The 21,466-nt window shown below is 40.0% G+C and overlaps 1 protein-coding gene across 1 annotated transcript in view; it reads left to right on the top strand.

Annotated features, from left to right (window-relative positions):
• Nucleotides 1–21,466, top strand: part of LOC311104977 (protocadherin-11 X-linked-like) — a gene marked incomplete at both ends in the record, with an annotated part of 184,756 nt that overhangs the window by 158,423 nt on the left and 4,867 nt on the right. Inside the window, one exon of the mRNA XM_084146964.1 lies at nt 6,715–6,750. Coding sequence (XP_084003090.1) covers nt 6,715–6,750 — 36 coding nt within the window. The remainder of the gene's footprint in view (nt 1–6,714; nt 6,751–21,466) is intronic.

The raw sequence follows: 21,466 nt of genomic DNA, 5'->3' as shown, positions 1-21,466 counted from the left end.
TTTCCTGGTTCCTAAAACTCTAATAGTTCGCCTAATTTCAGTTGATGTTACAAAATAACAAGTTAATAAGCTAGTATAGTGTAGAGAATCATTGTACCATCTGAAGCGCTGTGAAATACATCTTCAATATATTTGCTTTCAAGTAGAATTTGCTTTTCAAGTAGAATTTGGTGGGGTCTCCCAAAAAAAGTTACATATTGCCACTTTAAGGGAATCTAGCAGACTCCTGAGTGGTGCAGTGGTCTAAGGCACTGCATCGCAGTGCTAGCTGTGCCACTAGAGATCCTGGTTCGAATCCAGGCTCTGTCGCAGCCGGCCACGACCGGTAGACTCATGGGCGGCGCTCAATTGGCCCAGCGTCGTCCAGGGTAGGGGAGGGAATGGCCGGCAGGGATGTAGCTCAGTTGATAGAGCATGGCGTTTGCAACGCCAGGGTTGTGGGTTCAATTCACACGGGGGGCCAGTATATAAAAAAATATGTATTCACTAACTGTAAGTCGCTCTGGATAAGAGCGTCTGCTAAATGACTAAAATGTAAATCTACAACCCCTTTACACACTCAGGACAAAGGTGGTATAGCTCACACTGGCAGAATTCACACCTCTTAACCCTTGTAGTGTAAAGAGATCTTCCTTTATTCAGTGTGAATGACTAGCTATAGGTCATTAAGCTTTGAAGAAAAAAACCCAAATAAAGGAAGCGAACGGTAAAATGGTGAAGGGTTTTATTTTCATTTTAGGAGATGTATTGTTTTAAAATGTAAAACAGACTGATCTCCTACAATCTCAAGTTTGCAAGACATATAAGTTATAGTAATGAATGTAGACTTGATCCATGTTTGAGAGAAATACCATGTCTGGTTCATATGCATTGAAATGCTAGCAGATGGGAGTAGGCCTGTACATACGAAACACTGACAGCGCAGACCGAGTTGTGAGAGAGCCGTCTCCTATCCCGCGTTAAGAAACACAGGCAACACCCAAACCTGTCTCTTCGGCAGCACAAGTCCACGGCCCCACGTTGACGCTGGGAATACTGAGCTGTCATGACAGCCCGGGCTTTACCGTCATTTCACAGAATTCACACATTGAACCGAAGTTTACTACAACTGCTCTCACCACTCGCTACTCACCAAAGAGATCCTCCGGTCATGACTGAAGTAATATGAGTGAAAGAGTGGGGTTGCTTTGGCAGCTCAGCCAAGATTAACTCTCTCTGCTCTCTCTCTCTCTCTCTCTCTCTCTGTTTCTGTCTTCGCGTCTTTAAAGTTATTTACACTGTGAAATTAAACTGTGAAGTGAGCAGACTGACTGCAGTAGACTGTAGAGACCCGAGGGAGGGAGAGAGCAACCCAGATATCATTAGTGTTAAAATATTAGGAGAACAAGGGCCACGGAGTCAAGGTTTTAAGACTTGACTGAAGCTTTAATGTATCGCATCATACACAACATTTCATATCATTCTCCCAATCTACTCTATTTTCAGTAGAAAACAAATTATTCAGATATTTCACTCACTGCCTAGACAAGTACACAGATCTGAACTCACTGCCTAGACAGACAGAACACAGATCTGAACTCACTCCCTAGACAGACAGTACACAGATCTGAACTCACTGCCTAGACAGACAGTACACAGATCTGAACTCACTGCCTAGACAGGCAGTACACAGATCTGAACTCACTGCCTAGACAGACAGTACACATATCTGAACTCACTGCCTAGACAGACAGTACACAGATCTGAACTCACTGCCTAGACAGGCAGTACACAGATCTGAACTCACTGCCTAGACAGACAGTACACATATCTGAACTCACTGCCTAGACAGACAGTACACAGATCTGAACTCACTGCCTAGACAGACAGTACACATATCTGAACTCACTCCCTAGACAGACAGTACACAGATCTGAACTCACTGCCTAGACAGACAGTACACAGATCTGAACTCACTGCCTAGACAGACAGTACACAGATCTGAACTCACTGCCTAAACAGACAGTACAAATGCACAAGGTCCTCTACTCTGACAATTAATCCACAGATAAAAGGGTAAACCAAGTTTGTTTCTAGTAATCTCTCCTCCTTCAGGCTTCTTCTTCTTTGGACTTAATATGGCGGTTGGCAACCAACTTTAAGGTGCATTACCACCACCAACTGGGCTGGAGTGTGTACCACAGTTCATCTTTCAATCACCCACGTGGGTATATGCTCCTAAAAACCAATGAGGAGATGGGAGAGGCGGGACTTGCAGCGCGTCAAGCATCACAAATAGAACCAAGTTCTATTTTAGCGCCTGGCTACGCAGATGCTCGTTGACGTGCACGAGCAGTTTGGATGAAATGATTGAATTACATGTATGTGTACATTTATTTTGCAATGCTCGCGCACGAGACGCAAGCGGTGTGGTCAACATGTATGTGATGTCAGTCATGATGTTCATATTAGATCTACAGACTGTAAGTGATGTCAGTCACAATGTTCATATTAGATCTACAGACTGTAAGTGATGTCAGTCATGATGTTCATATTAGATCTACATACTATAAGTGATGTCAGTCATGATGTTCATATTAGATCTACAGACTAAGTGATGTTAGTCATGATGTTTTATGTATTATTTCATGAAGCTGAATGGAGAGGCACAATTCATCCATGTACCTCTCAGAGTTGTACCCACATACTTATTGATATAAAGCAAAAGACAAGACGAGTCTCAAGGTTGTTATAAATTGGGATCTAGATATCTAGATACACGGCAGCACAATGACCTCTGGTGTTTTAATCAATTATTTATCCAATATTTTAATTATCCGAAAGCTGAGAGTGATCAAAGCTGGGGTTCGAGCCCCACTGCATCTGCTCGCTAAGACACTCTTCTACCGCTTTGATGTGGGGAGCCATCACATGCACTTATCTCAATCTCTTTGCCAGGCATGGCTGTGGGTGCTTGGAAACCACTGGTCTGTAGAGGAATATAGATGGAGAGGAGAGGGTCAGCGACCCAGCACTACAGAGCTGGATCACACATTATTCTCTCCTGTAAACTGTGATATACATATGCTAGAAAACTAAAGCTACATTAGGTCACCTTTTGAAGAACCTTCTCTGTTCAACTGTGTTACGTTATCACACATTTAATTGGTTGGTAAGGTCTGTAACATAAAGCTATTTGCGTCGTGAAATGTTGCATAATACATAGTACCAAAGCTAACTGTTTGACAGCTACTTACCGAAAATGTACGGTTAAAATGGAAATGAAACATCTCTTTAATGACGAGTACAGAATGTTAGCTCCTAAATTTGTCTTCATGTTTGATGCATTAAATCATTTTAAAAAATCAGTTTTCAGTCTCAATGGCAAGCTAATATTACAGCTACAGTTGAAGTCAGAAGTTTACATACACTTAGGTTGGAGTCATTAAAACTCGTTTTTCAACCACTCCACAAATTTCTTATTAACAAACTATAGTTTTGGCAAGTCAGTTGGGACATCTACTTTGTGCATGACACAAGTAATTTTTCCAACAATTGTTTACAGACATATTATTTCACTTATAATTCACTGTATCCCAATTCCAGTGGGTCAGAAGTTTACTGTGCCTTTAAGCAGCTTGGAAAATTCCAGAAAATGATGTTATGGCTTTAGATTCTTCTGATAGGCTAATTGACATCGTTTGAGTCAATTGGAGGGGTACCTGTGGATGTATTTCAAGGCCTACCTTCAAACTCAGTTCCTCTTTGCTTGACGTCATGGGAAAATCTAAAGAAATCAGCCAAGACCTCAGAAAAAAAATTGTAGATCTCCACAAGTCTCGTTCATCCTTGGGAGCAATTTCCAAACGCCTGAAGGTACCACGTTCATCTGTACAAACAACAGTACGCAAGTATAAACACCATGGGACCACGCAGCCGCCATACCGCTCAGGGAGGAGACGTGCTCTGTCTCCTAGAGATGAACTTACTTTGGTGCGAAAAGTGCAAATCAATCTCAGAACAACAGCAAAGGACCTTATGAAGATGCTGGAGCAAACAGGTACAAAAGTATCTATATCCACAGTAAAACGAGTCCTAAATCACCTTAACCTGAAAGGCCACTCAGCAAGGAAGAAGCCATTGCTCCAAAACCGCCATAAAAAAGCCAGACTACGGTTTGCAACTGCACATGGGGACAAAGATCGTACTTTTTAGAGAAATATCCTCTGGTCTGATGAAATAAAAATATAACTGTTTGGCCATAATGACCATCGTTATGTTTGGAGGAAAAAGGGGGGTGCCTTGCAAGCCGAAGAACACCATCCCAACCGTGAAGCACGGGTTGGCAGCATCATGCTGTGGGGATGCTTTGCTGCAGGAGGGACTGGTGCACTTCACAAAATAGATGGCATCATGAGGAAGGACAATTATGTGGATATATTGAAGCAACATCTCAAGACATCAGTCAGGAAGTTAAAGCTTGGTCGCAAATGGGTCTTCCTAATGGACAATGACCCCAAGCATACTTCCAAAGTTGTGGCAAAATGGCTTAAGGACCACAAAGTCAAGGTATTGGAGTGGCAATCACAAAGCCCTGACCTCAATCCTATAGAACATTTGTGGGCAGAACTGAAAAAGCGTGTGCGAGCAAGGAGACCTACAAACCTGACTCAGTTACACCAGTTCTGTCAGGAGGAATAGGCCAAAATTCTCCCAACTTATTATGGGAAACTTGTGGAAGGCTACCCGATACGTTTGACCCAAGTTAAACAATTTAAAGGCAATGCTACCAAATACTAATTGAGTGTATGTAAACTTCTGACCCACTGTGAATGTGATGAAAGAAATAAAAAGCTGAAATAAATCATTCTCTCTACTATTATTCTGACATTTCACACTCTTAAACTAAAGTGGTGATCCTAACTGACCTAAAACAGGGAATTTCTACTAGGATTAAATTGTGAAAAACTGAGTTTAAATGTATTTTGGCTAAGGTGTATGTAAACTTCAGACTTCAACTGTAGGTAAGTGGACCAACTACAGCCCACTAATTATCTGAGGTGATCCAGCTGTACTGATCTAGCTGCTAGACATAATGAGCTAATCAGACTAGCTTTAGATGTTCTATAACCAGGCAGTTCAGATCAATCAAAACGTTGTTCTACAACCAACACATCTCTTCTGACAAAATACTACCACAGTTCCTTTCATGGTTTGACCAGGTACTTGCTCATTTAATTTGGGTTGATTACTCTTTTCTTACTCTGCCTGAAGAAGGATTGTCGCTTGGCTTTATGGGTCCCGGTCAAACGTAGTGCACTATATTTAAGGAATAGGGTGTCATTTGAGATGCCGGCAGTGCTCCGATGGCGTATTGATATTTTCCATTACTGGGCTGCACACACGTATGGATCCTCTGGCTACCGACACAGCGGGCTCAGTCGCATTCATGAATGTTAACAGGGTTGCTCTATTTTTCACTGCTATGAGACAAGAACACACTTTAAACTTGACCAAAGCATTCTCTTCGTTCTCCTGCTAATTGGTTTGCACAGGGCTATTGGAAATGCACAGCTTGGCATTACGTTTTCACCCGTATCATTTAAACCGTGATAGACGGCGCTTGCCTGTTAGCTTGTGAATGTTGCTACATCGCACCACATACTTGTGACCTAATAAGGCACATTTTGTTTTCTATGTCAGGGACATTGTGTTTGTACTGAAGCATGCACTGGGTTCTGTTGCTGTTGTATCACATTCACAAAACATAAAACCCAGAGCTGACTTTACACGCTCACAGCTCCACTGTCATTCAGTGAAAAAGCGTGATCTCTTGATTTGTTTACAGATACTGTACTTCCTGTATAAATATACTCACTTCCTAGTTCCTGTTCATCATTCACCTTAGTGGGTGGGGGGGGGGGGGTTTCTTTATGAGATGATACTGTACTTCTTGTTAATCATTTCACCTCAGTCAGTAACCCTCTCAGCTTGTCCTTCCTCATCAACGTTTCTCTTCGCCCTCAGATCTCGCTTTCTTCTTTGCAAATCAAGTCATGTAGTCAGATTATTATACACAGCACAAAGAAAACAAATTTGGTGGTAGAAAATTAAATACTGTTGTCTCACTCTGAGCTATTATCTGGTCCCCTTGGGAGAGGAGGCTCTATTCTGCAGCCTTGCGGGCCTCTTTTGTTCCCAATTTAGAAGCTTGTCACTGTTTATTGTTAATTGTTTACGCTTCGTTTGATATTCAGTGCTCTTTCACCGCTGACATGCCAACACATCTTTATCAGTGTCAGTTATTATTGGCTTGTGTTGTCGTGGTGATATCAGGTTCTGCATTGAACATGCACTAACATTTCTTACGAGGGTTTGTTTTCCGACTGAGCAGCATAACAATTTAACTTACAACCTTCATTCTCTCCCTAAGAAATCAATATACATCTGAAGTCTCAATTCTATCTGAAACAGAAAGCCATCTTTGAGTTTACAGATGAACTTTGACCATGCTTATATCACAAACGTTTATCGGAGCGTTTTCCAACAACATCCAGACAAAATAACAAAAAATAACATTTGACATCAATCGTCTCCCTGGGGATGGCATTCCATATTAACCATTTTTAAAGCTCGACTCTTAATTACAGCTAAAGTCAATACTGTGGTTGAATGCAGCAGGCGTGCAATCATGGACAGCATACAATAACTTTATTTCCCCATGTGTTATTACAGGAGGCCTGTCATCTCAGCAAGATAACCTCAGCCAACGTAAGTCTAACAGTACTGCATGTCATTTCCTAACCATTTCCCAATGCATTGTCTCAACCAAATTATTTTATTCATCCTTAAGCCATTTATATTCATGCAATCAAGGCAAGGCAAACACTCAGGGCGTGGAACCATTCCATGTGTAAATGTTGGAGTTCCATGCTATGTTCTATGGCCATTAACATTATATGATTTGGGCCCGTCGCTACCTGTCAGTTTAACTTTGAAACGATGATGAAGATTGTAGTAAAGGCACTGTTTTCAGCCTGATATTAACAATATGTTAAATGAAGGCACTGTTTTCAGCCAGATATTAACAATATGTTAAGTGAAGGCACTGTGTTTCAGCCAGATATTAACAATATGTTAAATGAAGGCACTGTGTTTCAGCCTGATATTAACAATATGTTTAATGAAGGCACTGTTTTCAGCCTGATATTAACAATATGTTAAATGAAGGCACTGTGTTTCAGCCAGATATTAACAATATGTTAAATGAAGGCACTGTTTTCAGCCAGATATTAACAATATGTTAAATGAAGGCACTGTTTTCAGCCTGATATTAACAATGTGTTTAATGAAGGCACTGTTTTCAGCCTGATATTAACAATATGTTTAATGAAGGCACTGTTTTCAGCCTGATATTAACAATATGTTTAATGAAGGCACTGTTTTCAGCCTGATATTAACAATATGTTTAATGAAGGCACTGTTTTCAGCCAGATATTAACAATGTGTTAAGTGAAGGCACTGTGTTTCAGCCAGATATTAACAATATGTTAAATGAAGGCACTGTTTTCAGCCTGATATTAACAATATGTTAAATGAAGGCACTGTTTTCAGCCAGATATTAATAATATGTTTTAATGAAGGGACAGAGTTGTTGTTTTGCTTTTTCATTAGTCAGGTCAATGAAATACAAGTAGCTTCAACCAAAAGCCATTCCTTTTAAGCAGATGTCACATTGTGAGTTTTTTTGTAAGGTGTTAGATCGTCTTGTCTTGCATCGTGGGTAATTCTTTAATTGTCATGAAAGGATGTTCTTCTTCACAGTAATGTTGTTTTCTTCAAGAGCTGCTTTGTACCACGTCAAAGCCCTGAAGGTGCGGAATACGTCCAATTCAGTTCTTGAAATTGAAGAAATGTGTTCCGTTCTCTGTTCGGATTGCTTATGTTATAATTTTCTAATTTCAAGTTTTCTGTAAGGCTCAGCGATGCGGAAACAACGTTCCTTTCAAATGCTCTCAGTTGCTCTACGTTTGATAGCACTGCTCCACCTGACTTGGCCCTATGGCAACAAAAGACACAGCACCCTTTTTTTCTCCCTTACAGAGGCCAGACCACATGACCGCAAATGGAATTATATTGCGACACATGACCTTCATGTCTTCTGTTACCTTTCATCTATTTTTCACTTTCGTCTTCTTACAATAAATCAATTTTTCTCACATATTGTATATTGCAGCACTTAACCCAGGCCTAGAAGTTCAGTTCACTGAATTCTATTATGTATGTAAAGCCTTGGGATTGTCCAAATGTAACCGACAGGGATGAAATCCGGCCTCCTGCAAGACACACCACAATACCGTGTTAACCCTTTAAACTAAAGCCTTTAGCTTGGGGAGCTAATCGAAGTCTCCAGGTCTCAGGCAAGGTTACTCATCTCCTTCACTGACCCTCCTCCATTACATAGTTATCATGGCCAGAGCGCTAATGATGAAGTAATTACTGTCCTGACAAGGAAAATGCATATTCATATGAGTCATATGAAGTGACGCATTGCACAATATTTAACAAGGACAACGATTTCTTCAGGCTTCATCTCACCTGTACATAGCAGGGTTGTAGAGTGCAAAATATACTTGTTCTACAACTGAGCAGGCTCACACTATGATCTGGACTGTGGAGAGATGGTTGTTGTTGAGTGGTGTTCTGTTTTATTTTGACATAAGTGATCTATGAGAAAGGACATACTACTAAAATCCACTATTTATATATACAGTTCCAGTCAAAAGTTAAGAACACCTACTCATTCAAGGGTTTTTCTTTATTTTTACAATTTTCTACATTGTAGAATAATAGTGAAGACATCAAAACTATGAAATAACACATATGGAATCATGTAGTAACCAAAAAAAGTGTTAAATAAATCAAAATATATTTTATATTTGAGATTCTTCAAAGTAGCCACCCTTTGCCTTCATGAGGTAGTCACCTGGAATGCATTTCAATTAATAGGTGTGCCTTGTTAAAAGTTAATTTGTGGAATTTCTTTCCTTCTTAATGAGTTTGAGCCAATCAGTTGTGTTGTGACAAGGTAGGGGTGGCATACAGAAGATAGCCCTATTTGGTAAAAAACCAAGTCCATATTATGGCAAGAACAGCTCAAATAAGCAAAGAGAAACGAAAGTCCATCATTACTTTAAGACATGAAGGTCAGTCAATACGGAAAATATCAAGCACTTTGAACGTTTCTTCAAGTGCAGTCGCAAAAACCATCAAACGCGATGATGAAACTGGCTCTCATGAGGACCGCAACAGGAATGGAAGACCCAGAGTTACCACTGCTGCAGAGAATAAGTTCATTAGAGTTGACTTCACCTCGGATTACAGCCCAAATAAATGCTTCACAGAGTTCAAGTAACAGACACATCTCAACATCAACTGTTCAGAGGAGACTGCGTGAATCAGGTCTTCATGGTCGAATTGCTGCAAAGAAGCCACTACTAAAGGACACCAACAATAAGAAGAGACCTGCTTGGGCCAAGAAACATGAGCAATGGACATTAGACCGGTAGAAATCTGTCCTTTGGTCTGATGATTCCAAATTTGAGAGTTTTGGTTCCAACCGCTGTGTCTTTGTGAGACGCAGAGTAGGTGAACGGATGATCTCCACATGTGTGGTTCCCACCGTGAAGCATGAAGGAGGAGGTGTGATGGTGTGGGGGTGCTTTGCTGGTGACACTGTCAGTGATTTATTTAGAATTCAAGGCGCACTTAACCAGCATGGCTACCACAGCATTCTGAATTGATATGCCATCCCATCTGGTTTGCGCTTAGTGAGACTATCATTTGTTTTTCAACAGGACAATGACCCAAAACACACCTTCAGGCTGTGTAAGGTCATTTTGACCAAGAAGGAGAGTTATGGAGTGCTGCATCAGATGACCTGGCCTCCACAATCACCCGACCTCAACCCAATTGATATGGTTTGGGATATGTTGGACCACAGAGTGAAGGAAAAGCAGCCAACAAGTGCTTAGTATATGTGGGAACTCCTTCAAGACTGTTGAAAAAGCATTCCTCATGAAGTTGGTTGAGAGAATGCCAAGAGTGTGCAACGCTGTCATCAAGGCAAAGGTTGGCCACTTTGAAGAATCTCAAAAATACTATATATGTTGATTTGTTTAAGTAGCCATTATTGACTATTTGACACCTAGGGTGACTATACAGAACTTTAACTCATTGTATAAGAGATTCTCCAAAATTTAAATATTCCAGTCAGCTATGAATAGCAGGCCTGGGTTCCCAGATTTTTCATAGTGTTCTATTGTTTCCAGTACTTGCCTTATATTATCTCCAATGTATCGTCCATGTAAAAAACCTGTCTGATTAGGATGAATAATAGCCGACAATACCCTTTTAATTCTTTGCGCTATACATTTTGCTAGATTTCTTTTTTTTTTATGGACTGGATCTATATATTTACCACTTGGATCCTGTTTCAGTAATAATAAATTCAGACCTTTTTGTTGAGTGTCTGTTAATCTACCATTTTTATGGGATTATATTATAGGTTATAACGTGCTAATAACGGTCCTCTTAGTATATCAAAAGAGGTTTGGTCTGGTACGCCACCCAGCCCTGGAGTTTTCCCGAACTTAAAGGATTTAATTGCATCAAGAAGTTCCTCCTCTGTAATTTGGCCTTCACATGAGTCTTTCTGAGCATGGTGAAGTTAATAATTAGACTTTGGATGGTGTATATACAAACAGTTACTACAGTGATACAGGCGTCCTTCCTAACTCAGTTGCCTGAGAGGAAAGAAACCACTCAGGGATTTTACTATAAGGCCAATGGTGACTTTAAAACAGTTACAGAGTTTAATGGCTGTGATAGGAGAAAATTGAAGATGGATCAACAACATTGTAGTTACTCCACAATACTAACCTAAATGACAGAGTGAAAAGAACAGAGTAAAAAACTTTTTTTAGGATAGACAAAGTCCTAGAGGAAAACATGGTTCAGTTTGCTTTCCAACAGACACTGGGAGACAGATTCACCTTTCAGCAGGACAATAACTTAAAATTCAATGCCAAATATAGTTGCTTACCAAGACGACTTAGAATGTTCCTGAGTGGCCAAGTTACAGTTTTGACTTAAATCGGCATGTAAATCTATGGCAAGACTTGGAAATGGCTGTCTAGCAATGATCAAGCAGCTTGACAGAGATTGAATAATTTTATAAATAATAATGTGCAAATATTGTACAATCCAGTTGTGCAAAGCTCATAGAGACTTACCCAGAAAGACTCAAAGCTGTAATCACTACCAAAGGTGATTCTAACATGTATTGACTCAGGGGTGTGAATACTTATGTAAATTAGATATTTATTTTATTTCATTTTTTATAAATTTGCAATCAATTCTAAAAACTTGTATTCACTTTGAAATGGTGGTGTATTGTGGGTAGATGGGTGAGAAAAATTAAAAATTCAATCCATTTTGAATTCAGACTATAACACAACAAAATGTGGAATAAGTCAAGGGGTATGAATACTTTCTGAAGGCACTGTGTATATATATATATATATATAGCCATTGTTTTCAAATCACAATTTTCTCCAAACAGATTTGTCCAGGTCTAGGTGTTGTATCCAGGATGATTTTTTATCTTAGACAGCAAAGCTAATCTGCTCTCATCCACTCCTAAGTGAGCCCTGTTTATCATTCAAAGGGGTGGGGGGGGGGGATTGGAAGGCAGACTGCTGTTATCATGCAACATGGTTTCCCTCTCTCTCGCTCTTTTCTGTATGTATAATGTTGGTTTGTAGAAGTGTATGGGCGTTAGAAGGTAGCTAGGTAACTCATTGAGTTGTTTCTTCCCCCTGGATGAGGTGGTGTATAGTATATCCTACTCTGCAGTACCTCCTCTCCATGAAAACACAAGGGGGATGCCTAATCCCTCACCCCACCGTGAAGCCAGGTCCATCTGCACATTGTCCGGTTCGCTACCAGAGAGTGGCTTTGGTTTGGCTAGGGCTGGCTTGCTACAGAACTTGGCTTGTATCTCCCTTTGTTTCATCTCTCTCAATGCACATAGTTTTCAAGGCACTGTTTTATCTGGCAGACTCTGTTTGGTCTTGATATCTCTTACACCAGCTTGTGTTTTGATTTCTGGATTTCTGGCATGTTCTTTAGAATAAGTAGTAATGCTTTAACAGTATGTTTATGTTCTTCTTGTGTGAATCTTTTCTCTCAACACAATAATTACAACAAAAAAAGACGAACCATGAAAAGCACACAAGGCCTGTTGTTAAAAGAAATATACACTTATATTGAGCCTCTCTCAAACAGCTTCTGTGCAGATTTAAAACCTCGATTGATTTATCTTTGCACAAGTCCTGAATTCGGTTTGTATAAACATCTGACAGAGATAAGAAAGCTCCACGCTATGATTATGTCCTAATTATAATGGACAGCTGTTTGTTTTAATCAAATCCTGGCTGTCATTGTTGGAGTAGAAAGACTCAAATAAATTACGAACATGTGGAGAGGAAGTGGGCGACTGCATCCCAAATTGCAACCTATTCCCTATAGTGCACTACTTCCGACCAGAACCCTATGGGCCCTTGTCAAAGGTAGTGCACTACATAGGAGATAAGTTGTGATTTAGGATGCCAGACGGATTCTCATGGAGCTGACAAAGCTTTGTAACTATGATCCTGTACCTTCCCTTCATAAAAACATTGACATTGTTGTGGTGGAGCAGTCAAGATATATTACTGTGGTGGAGCAGTCAAGATATATTACTGTGGTGGAGCAGTCAAGATATATTACTGTGGTGGAGCAGTCAAGATATATTACTGTGGTGGAGCAGTCAACATATATTACTGTGGTGGAGCAGTCAAGATATATTACTGTGGTGGAGCAGTCAAGATACAGTGGGGGAAAAAAGTATTTAGTCAGCCACCAATTGTGCAAGTTCTCCCACTTAAAAAGATGAGAGAGGCCTGTAATTTTCATCATAGGTACACGTCAACTATGACAGACAAAATGAGGGGAAAAAATCCAGAAAATCACATTGTAGGATTTTTTATGAATTTATTTGCAAATTATGGTGGAAAATAAGTATTTGGTCAATAACAAAAGTTTCTCAATACTTTGTTATATACCCTTTGTTGGCAATGACACAGGTCAAACAAGTCTTCACAAGGTTTTCACACACTGTTGCTGGTATTTTGGCCCATTCCTCCATGCAGATCTCCTCTAGAGCAGTGATGTTTTGGGGCTGTCGCTGGGCAACACGGACTTTCAACTCCCTCCAAATATTTTCTATGGGGTTGAGATCTAGAGACTGGCTAGGCCACTCCAGGACCTTGAAATGCTTCTTACAAAGCCACTCCTTCGTTGCCCGGGCAGTGTGTTTGGGATCATTGTCATGCTGAAAGACCCAGCCACATTTCATATTCAATGCCCTTGCTGATGGAAGGAGGTTTTCACTCAAAATCTCACGATACATGGCCCCATTCATTCTTTCCTTTACACGGATCAGTCGTCCTGGTCCCTTTGCAGAAAAACAGCCCCAAAGCATGATGTTTCCACCCCCATGCTTCACAGTAGGTATGGTGTTCTTTGGATGCAACTCAGCATTCTTTGTCACCCAAATAGTTTTTACCAAAAAGTTATATTTTGGTTTCATCTGACCATATGACATTCTCCCAATCCTCTTCTGGATCATCCAAATGCACTCTAGCAAACTTCAGACGGGCCTGGACATGTACTGGCTTAAGCAGGGGGACACGTCTTGCACTGCAGGATTTGAGTCCCTGGCGGCGTAGTGTGTTACTGTTGGTGGGCTTTGTTACTTTGGTCCCAGCTCTCTGCAGGTCATTCACTAGGTCCCCCCGTGTGGTTCTGGGATTTTTATTCACCGTTCTTGTGATCATTTTGACCCCACGGGGTGAGATCTTGCGTGGAGCCCCAGATCGAGGGAGATTATCAGTGGTCTTGTATGTCTTCCATTTCCTAATAATTCCTCCCACAGTTGATTTCTCCAAACCAAGCTGCTTACCTATTGCAGATTCAGACTTCCCAGCCTGGTGCAGGTCTACAATTGTGTTTCTGGTGTCCTTTGACAGCTCTTTGGTCTTGGCCATAGTGGAGTTTGGAGTGTGACTGTTTGAGGTTGTGGACATGTGTCTTTTATACTGATAACAAGTTCAAACAGGTGCCATTAATACAGGTAACGAGTGGAGGACAGAGGAGCCTCTTAAAGAAGAAGTTACAGGTCTGTGAGAGCCAGACATATTGCTTGTTTGTAGGTGACCAAATACTTATTGTCCACCATAATTTGCAAATAAATTCATTAAAAATCCTACAATGTGATTTTCTGGAAATGTTTTTCTCAATTTGTCTGTCATAGTTGATGTGTACCTATGATGAAAATTACAGGCCTCTCTCATCTTTTTAAGTGGGAGAACTTGCACAATTGGTGGCTGACTAAATACTTTTTTTCCCCACTGTATATTACTGTGGTGGAGCAGTCAAGATATATTACTGTGGTGGAGCAGTCAACAGATATTACTGTGTTGGAGCAGTCAACAGATATTACTGTGGTGGAGCAGTCAAAAGATATTACTGTGGTGGAGCAGTCATCATATATTACTGTGGTGGAGCAGTCAACAGATATTACTGTGGTGGAGCAGTCATCATATATTACTGTGGTAGAGCAGTCAAGATATATTACTGTGGTGGAGCAGTCAACATATATTACTGTGTTGGAGCAGTCAACAGATATTACTGTGGTGGAGCAGTCATCATATATTACTGTGGTGGAGCAGTCAACATATATTACTGTGGCGTAGTAGTCAATATATATTACTCTAGTGGAGCAGTCAACAGATATGACTGTGGTGGAGTAGTCAACATATATTACTGTGATGGAGTAGTCGACAGATATTACTATGGTGGAGTAGTCAACAGATATTACTGTGATGGAGTAGTCAACAGATATTACTGTGGTGGAGTAGTCAACAAATATTTATGTGATGGAGTAGTCAACAGATATTACTGTGATGGAGTAGTCAACATATATTACTGTGGTGGAGTAGTCAACATATATTACTGTGGTGGAGTAGTCAACAGCTTGACATTGCTGTGGTGGAGTAGTCAACAGATATTACTGTGATGGAGTAGTCAACATATATTACTGTATATTACTGTGATGGAGCAGTCAACATAAATTACTGTGGTCGAGTAGCCAACAGATTGACATTGCTGTGATGGAGCAGTCAACAGATATCACTGTGGTGGAGTAGTCAACAGGATATTACTGTGGTGGATTAGTCAACATATATTACTGTGATGTAGTAGTCAACATATATTACTGTGGTGGAGCAGTCAAGATATATTACTGTGGTGGAGCAGTCAAGATATATTACTGTGGTGGAGCAGTCAAGATATATTACTGTGGTGGAGCAGTCAAGATATATTACTGTGGTGGAGCAGTCAACATATATTACTGTGGTGGAGCAGTCAAGATATATTACTGTGGTGGAGCAGTCAAGATATATTACTGTGGTGGAGCAGTCAAGATATATTACTGTGGTGGAGCAGTCAACAGATATTACTGTGTTGGAGCAGTCAACATATATTACTGTGTTGGAGCAGTCAACAGATATTACTGTGGTGGAGCAGTCATCATATATTACTGTGGTGGAGCAGTCAAGATATATTACTGTGGTGGAGCAGTCAAGATATATTACTGTGGTGGAGCAGTCAACATATATTACTGTGTTGGAGCAGTCAACAGATATTACTGTGGTGGAGCAGTCATCATATATTACTGTGGTGGAGCAGTCAACATATATTACTGTGGCGTAGTAGTCAATATATATTACTCTAGTGGAGCAGTCAACAGATATGACTGTGGTGGAGTAGTCAACATATATTACTGTGATGGAGTAGTCAACAGATATTACTATGGTGGAGTAGTCAACAGATATTACTGTGATGGAGTAGTCAACAGATATTACTGTGGTGGAGTAGTCAACAAATATTTATGTGATGGAGTAGTCAACAGATATTACTGTGATGGAGTAGTCAACATATATTACTGTGGTGGAGTAGTCAACATATATTACTGTGGTGGAGTAGTCAACAGCTTGACATTGCTGTGGTGGAGTAGTCAACAGATATTACTGTGATGGAGTAGTCAACATATATTACTGTATATTACTGTGATGGAGCAGTCAACATAAATTACTGTGGTGGAGTAGCCAACAGCTTGACATTGCTGTGATGGAGCAGTCAACAGATATCACTGTGGTGGAGTAGTCAACAGGATATTACTGTGGTGGATTAGTCAACATATATTACTGTGATGTAGTAGTCAACATATATTACTGTGTTGGAGTAGTCAACATATATTACTGTGGTGGAGTAGTCACCAGCTTGACATTGCTGTGGTGGAGTAGTCAACAGATATTACTGTGGTGGAGTAGTCAACATATATTACTGTGATGGAGTAGTCAACAGATACTACTGTGATGGAGTAGTCAACATATATTACTGTGGTGGAGGTGTCAACATATATTAATGTGATGGAGTAGTCAACATATATTACTGTGGTGAAGTAGTCAACATATATTACTGTGATGGAGCAGTCAACATATATTACTGTGATGGAGTAGTCAACATATATTACTGTGGTGGAGCAGTCAACAGCTTGACATTGCTGTGGTGGAGTAGTCAACATATATTACTGTGATGGAGCAGTCAACAGATATTACTGTGATGGAGTAGTCAACAGATATTACTGTGGTGGAGTAGCCAACAGCTTGACATTGCTGTGGTGGAGTAGTCAACATATATTACTGTGGCGGAGTAGTCAACAGATATTACTGTGGTGGAGTAGTCAACAGATATTACTGTGGTGGTGTAGTCAACAAATATTACTGTGGTGGAGTAGTCAACAGATACTACTGTGATGGAGTAGTCAACATATATTACTGTGGTGGAGTCGTCAACAGCTTGACATTGCTGTGGTGGAGTAGCAACAGCTTGACATTGCTGTGGTGGAGTATTCAACATATATTACTGTGGTGGAGTAGTCAACAGATATTACTGTGATGTAGTAGTCAACATATATTACTGTGGTGGAGTAGTCAACAGATATTACTGCGATGGAGCAGTCAACATATATTACTGTGGCGGAGTAGTCAACAGATATTACTGTGTTGGAGTAGCCAACAGCTTGACATTGCTGTGGTGGAGTAGTCAACAGATATTACTGTGATGGAGTAGTCAACAGATATTACTGTGTTGGAGTAGCCAACAGCTTGACATTGCTGTGGTGGAGTAGTCAACAGATATTACTGTGATGGAGTAGTCAACAGATATTACTGTGGTGGAGTAGCCAACAGCTTGACATTGCTGTGGTGGAGTAGTCAACAGATATTACTGTGGTGGAGTAGCCAACAGCTTGACATTGCTGTGGTGGAGTAGTCAACAAATATTACTGTGGTGGAGTAGCCAACATATATTACTGTGGTGGAGTAGTCAACATATTTTACTTTGATGGAGTACTCAACATATATTACTGTGGTGGAGTAGTCAACAGATATTACTGTGATGGAGTAGTCAACAGATATTACTGTGGTGGATTAGCCAACAGCTTGACATTGCTGTGATGGAGCAGTCAACAGATATTACTGTGGTGGAGCAGTCAACATATATTACTGTGGTGGAGTAGTCAACAGATATAACTGTGATGGAGTAGTCAACATATATTACTGTGGTGGAGTAGTCAACAGATATTACTGTGATGGAGTAGTCAACAGATATTACTGTGGTGGATTAGCCAACAGCTTGACACTGCTGTGATGGAGCAGTCTACAGATATTTCTGTGGTGGAGCAGTCAACATATATTACTGTGGTGGAGTAGTCAACAGATATTACTGTGGTCGAGTAGTCAACAGATATTACTGTGGTGGAGTAGCCAACAGCTTGACATTGCTGTGATGGAGCAGTCTACAGATATTTCTGTGGTGGAGCAGTCAACATATATTACTGTGGTGGAGTAGTCAACAGATATTACTGTGGTGGAGTAGTCAACAGTTATTACTGTGATGGAGTAGTCAACAGATATTACTGTGGTGGTGTAGTCAACAGATATTACTGTGATGGAGTAGTCAACAGATATTACTGTGGTGGTGTAGTCAACAGATATTACTGTGGTGGAGTAGTCAACAGATATTACTGTGATGGAGTAGTCAACAGATATTACTGTGGTGGAGTAGTCAACATATATTACTGTGGTGGAGTAGTCAACATATATTACTGTGATGGAGTAGTCAACAGATATTACTGTGGTGGAGTAGTCAACAAATATTACTGTGATGGAGTAGTCAACATATATTACTGTGGTGGAGTAGTCAACAGATATTACTTTGATGGAGTAGTCAACAGTTATTACTGTGATGGAGTAGTCAACAGATATTACTGTGGTGGAGTAGCCAACAGCTTGACATTGCTGTGATGGAGCAGTCTACAGATATTTCTGTGGTGGAGCAGTCAACATATATTACTGTGGTGGAGTAGTCAACAGATATTACTGTGGTGGAGTAGTCAACAGTTATTACTGTGATGGAGTAGTCAACAGATATTACTGTGGTGGTGTAGTCAACAGATATTACTGTGATGGAGTAGTCAACAGATATTACTGTGGTGGTGTAGTCAACAGATATTACTGTGGTGGAGTAGTCAACAGATATTACTGTGATGGAGTAGTCAACAGATATTACTGTGGTGGAGTAGTCAACATATATTACTGTGGTGGAGTAGTCAACATATATTACTGTGATGGAGTAGTCAACAGATATTAATGTGGTGGAGTAGTCAACAAATATTACTGTGATGGAGTAGTCAACATATATTACTGTGGTGGAGTAGTCAACAGATATTACTTTGATGGAGTAGTCAACAGATATTACTGTGGTGGAGTAGTCAACATATATTACTGTGGTGGAGTAGTCAACAGATATTACTTTGATGGAGTAGTCAACAGATATTACTGTGGTGGAGTAGTCAACAGATATTACTGTGTTGGAGTAGTCAACAGCTTGATATTGCTGTGATGGAGCAGTCAACAGATATTACTGTGGTGGAGCAGTCAACATATATTACTGTGGTGGAGTAGCCAACATATATTGCTGTGGTGGAGTAGTCAACATATATTACTGTGGTGGAGTAGTCAACATATATTACTGTGGTGGAGTAGCTTCACATTGCTGTGGAGGAGTTGTCAACAGCTTGACATTGCTGTGTTGGAAAAGCCAACAGCTTGACATTGCTGTGTTGGAGTAGCCAACAGCTTGACATTGCTGAGGAGGAATAGACAACAGCTTGACTAAATGTGAGAAAAACAGGATATTCCATTGCTGATATAATTGAATTACTTTCTTTGTGGAATGAACTGTCCGGCCATGTTATCTTTGATGGAAGGACCAGCTAAACAGTCCCGTCTCTTATTGATCATATCAAACTTGTACCTAACCTTAAGCCCAATTGAATACTTTTGGCTTCAGTTTTTGGAAGAAGGGTAATCGACTGACAGGCTTGAAAAGTAATTTACTTGAGGTGATTAGCACAACAAAAACAGATCGTAGAGGTGTTTAGTTTTTGAGAAGTATAAAGGAGAATTCTCTTCACATACTGGTGGTAGTCCTGAAAACCTGTCTTTTCAACCCGCATGAACAAACACGCATACCCACACATACACCCGATTCAATGAAGGAAATACATTTATTGATTTATTTTTGCTCATAATGGCGTCATAAAGCAGTTATTCTTTCAGGGTTTTAATTGTAAGGATTTAGTTTAGTCAACCCTCTGATAGTCCTAAATGAACTGGTAAGCTGTTTGTAGATCTCTGATTTTTGGCAGCGCTGGGGCCTCGTTTGAGCCAATATTTATTTCCATCCATCCACCCCATTCTCTTTTCTTTTTTTTTTTCCTCGTGAAAGAACAACAAGAACAACAAGCGCTTTATCTGTATGCCACAGTGGTGGAGGGCAAGTGCTTTTCCAAAGAGGCACAAACGACTCCCCGTGAGCATAAAGCACCATGTGTTAATGATGTTTTTAATTCAGATCTCCCATATTGCTTTAGCCCGCTCTAGAGATGGAGAACATGTTGATTATTGTGGTGAGGCTATGATATAGTTTTATGAAACATTTATTCTAATCAGTCTGAATAATAGGTTGAATACAAACGGAAACACAATAACAAAACAGAGGGCGATATAATCAAGTTTTCTGTGTTTTATTTTCCTCATGAGATGTAATGTGAGACTGAGAATCGTGTTATGAAATGAAATCATACTATTTTTCTCCAAAACTGTCCATCATAACTAAAAACCTCTTCACCATTTAGAAAATTGCATGTTCATAACACTTTAGTGTTTTCACTGTTAATTGTCTTCAATGTTAAAGCATTGGCAAAGAATGACCTGACATTATTTAATTTAAATTCATTCAGTTTTGAAATATTATTATAGTCAAAGTTGTAGAATTAAAAAGTTAAAAAAGTCAAGCTGGAGTAAAAAAAAAAAAAAGATGTTCACGGATTACCCTTTATTTGTGGTTCACAATGTGACTCATATATGATCTTTTTTAAAATTAAATTAAATCTTTTTTCATGAAGAGCGGCTAGCATTTGTGGCTATAGCCCGCCCTATGGAGTGTTACCCTTCGTAGTGCTACCATCGTGCTCCTGAAAAAGGTCACTACGTGAACTTCTGCAACTCTCTAGAGAAATCAAAGAGCTACTCCCTTTGAGAGGAGAGGAGAGGAAATCTACAAACTGGCACAATCCTCAGACAGACCTTTCCTAATCAAAGTCACTTCATCCGCCTTCCCTTTATCTAAATTGGACTAGTGGGAAAAGTGGGACGTGGTGCAGCCTCGTCAAAAGGGTTAATCTATTATAATCATATCATGGGGCAGTAACTGTCAATTAAAACTCTTATACTATAAGTAGTTACCATTGATTTTTGAATAGTATGTCATTAGCCTTGACTGACATATCTCAGAAGACCGCTGATTTTAGGTTAAAAGCCCACTGTATCAATTAGGCTGCCGTGACATAATACGATATTCCTCAGAGAAGACGTGACAATGATAGGGACTTGTCTTGTTAGACATGCAAGAAAAATCATATAAAATACACAACCAATTAGTCTGACATTCTCCCCAAATGTCGTTTCCAAGGTGATTGAATGAGCTCCCTCTGCAGCTGAACGCACCAACAATGTCCACCAAAACATATGAAACAACATATTGTTCTGTGGTGTTTTCAGACAGCATCATGTGATGTTAAATGAACGCTGTGTTTTGGTGTTGTGTTATTAGACCGACCCCCAGTGATGTTAAATGAACGTTGTGTTTTTGGTGTTGTGTTTTTAGACCGACCACCAGTGATGTTAACTGAACG

The sequence above is a fragment of the Coregonus lavaretus genome (genome assembly GCF_964263955.1).
Source record: "Coregonus lavaretus genome assembly, chromosome: 29".
In the NCBI taxonomy this organism is placed as follows: Eukaryota; Metazoa; Chordata; class Actinopteri; order Salmoniformes; family Salmonidae; genus Coregonus; species Coregonus lavaretus.
This window is presented reverse-complemented; position numbering and strand designations above follow the sequence as displayed.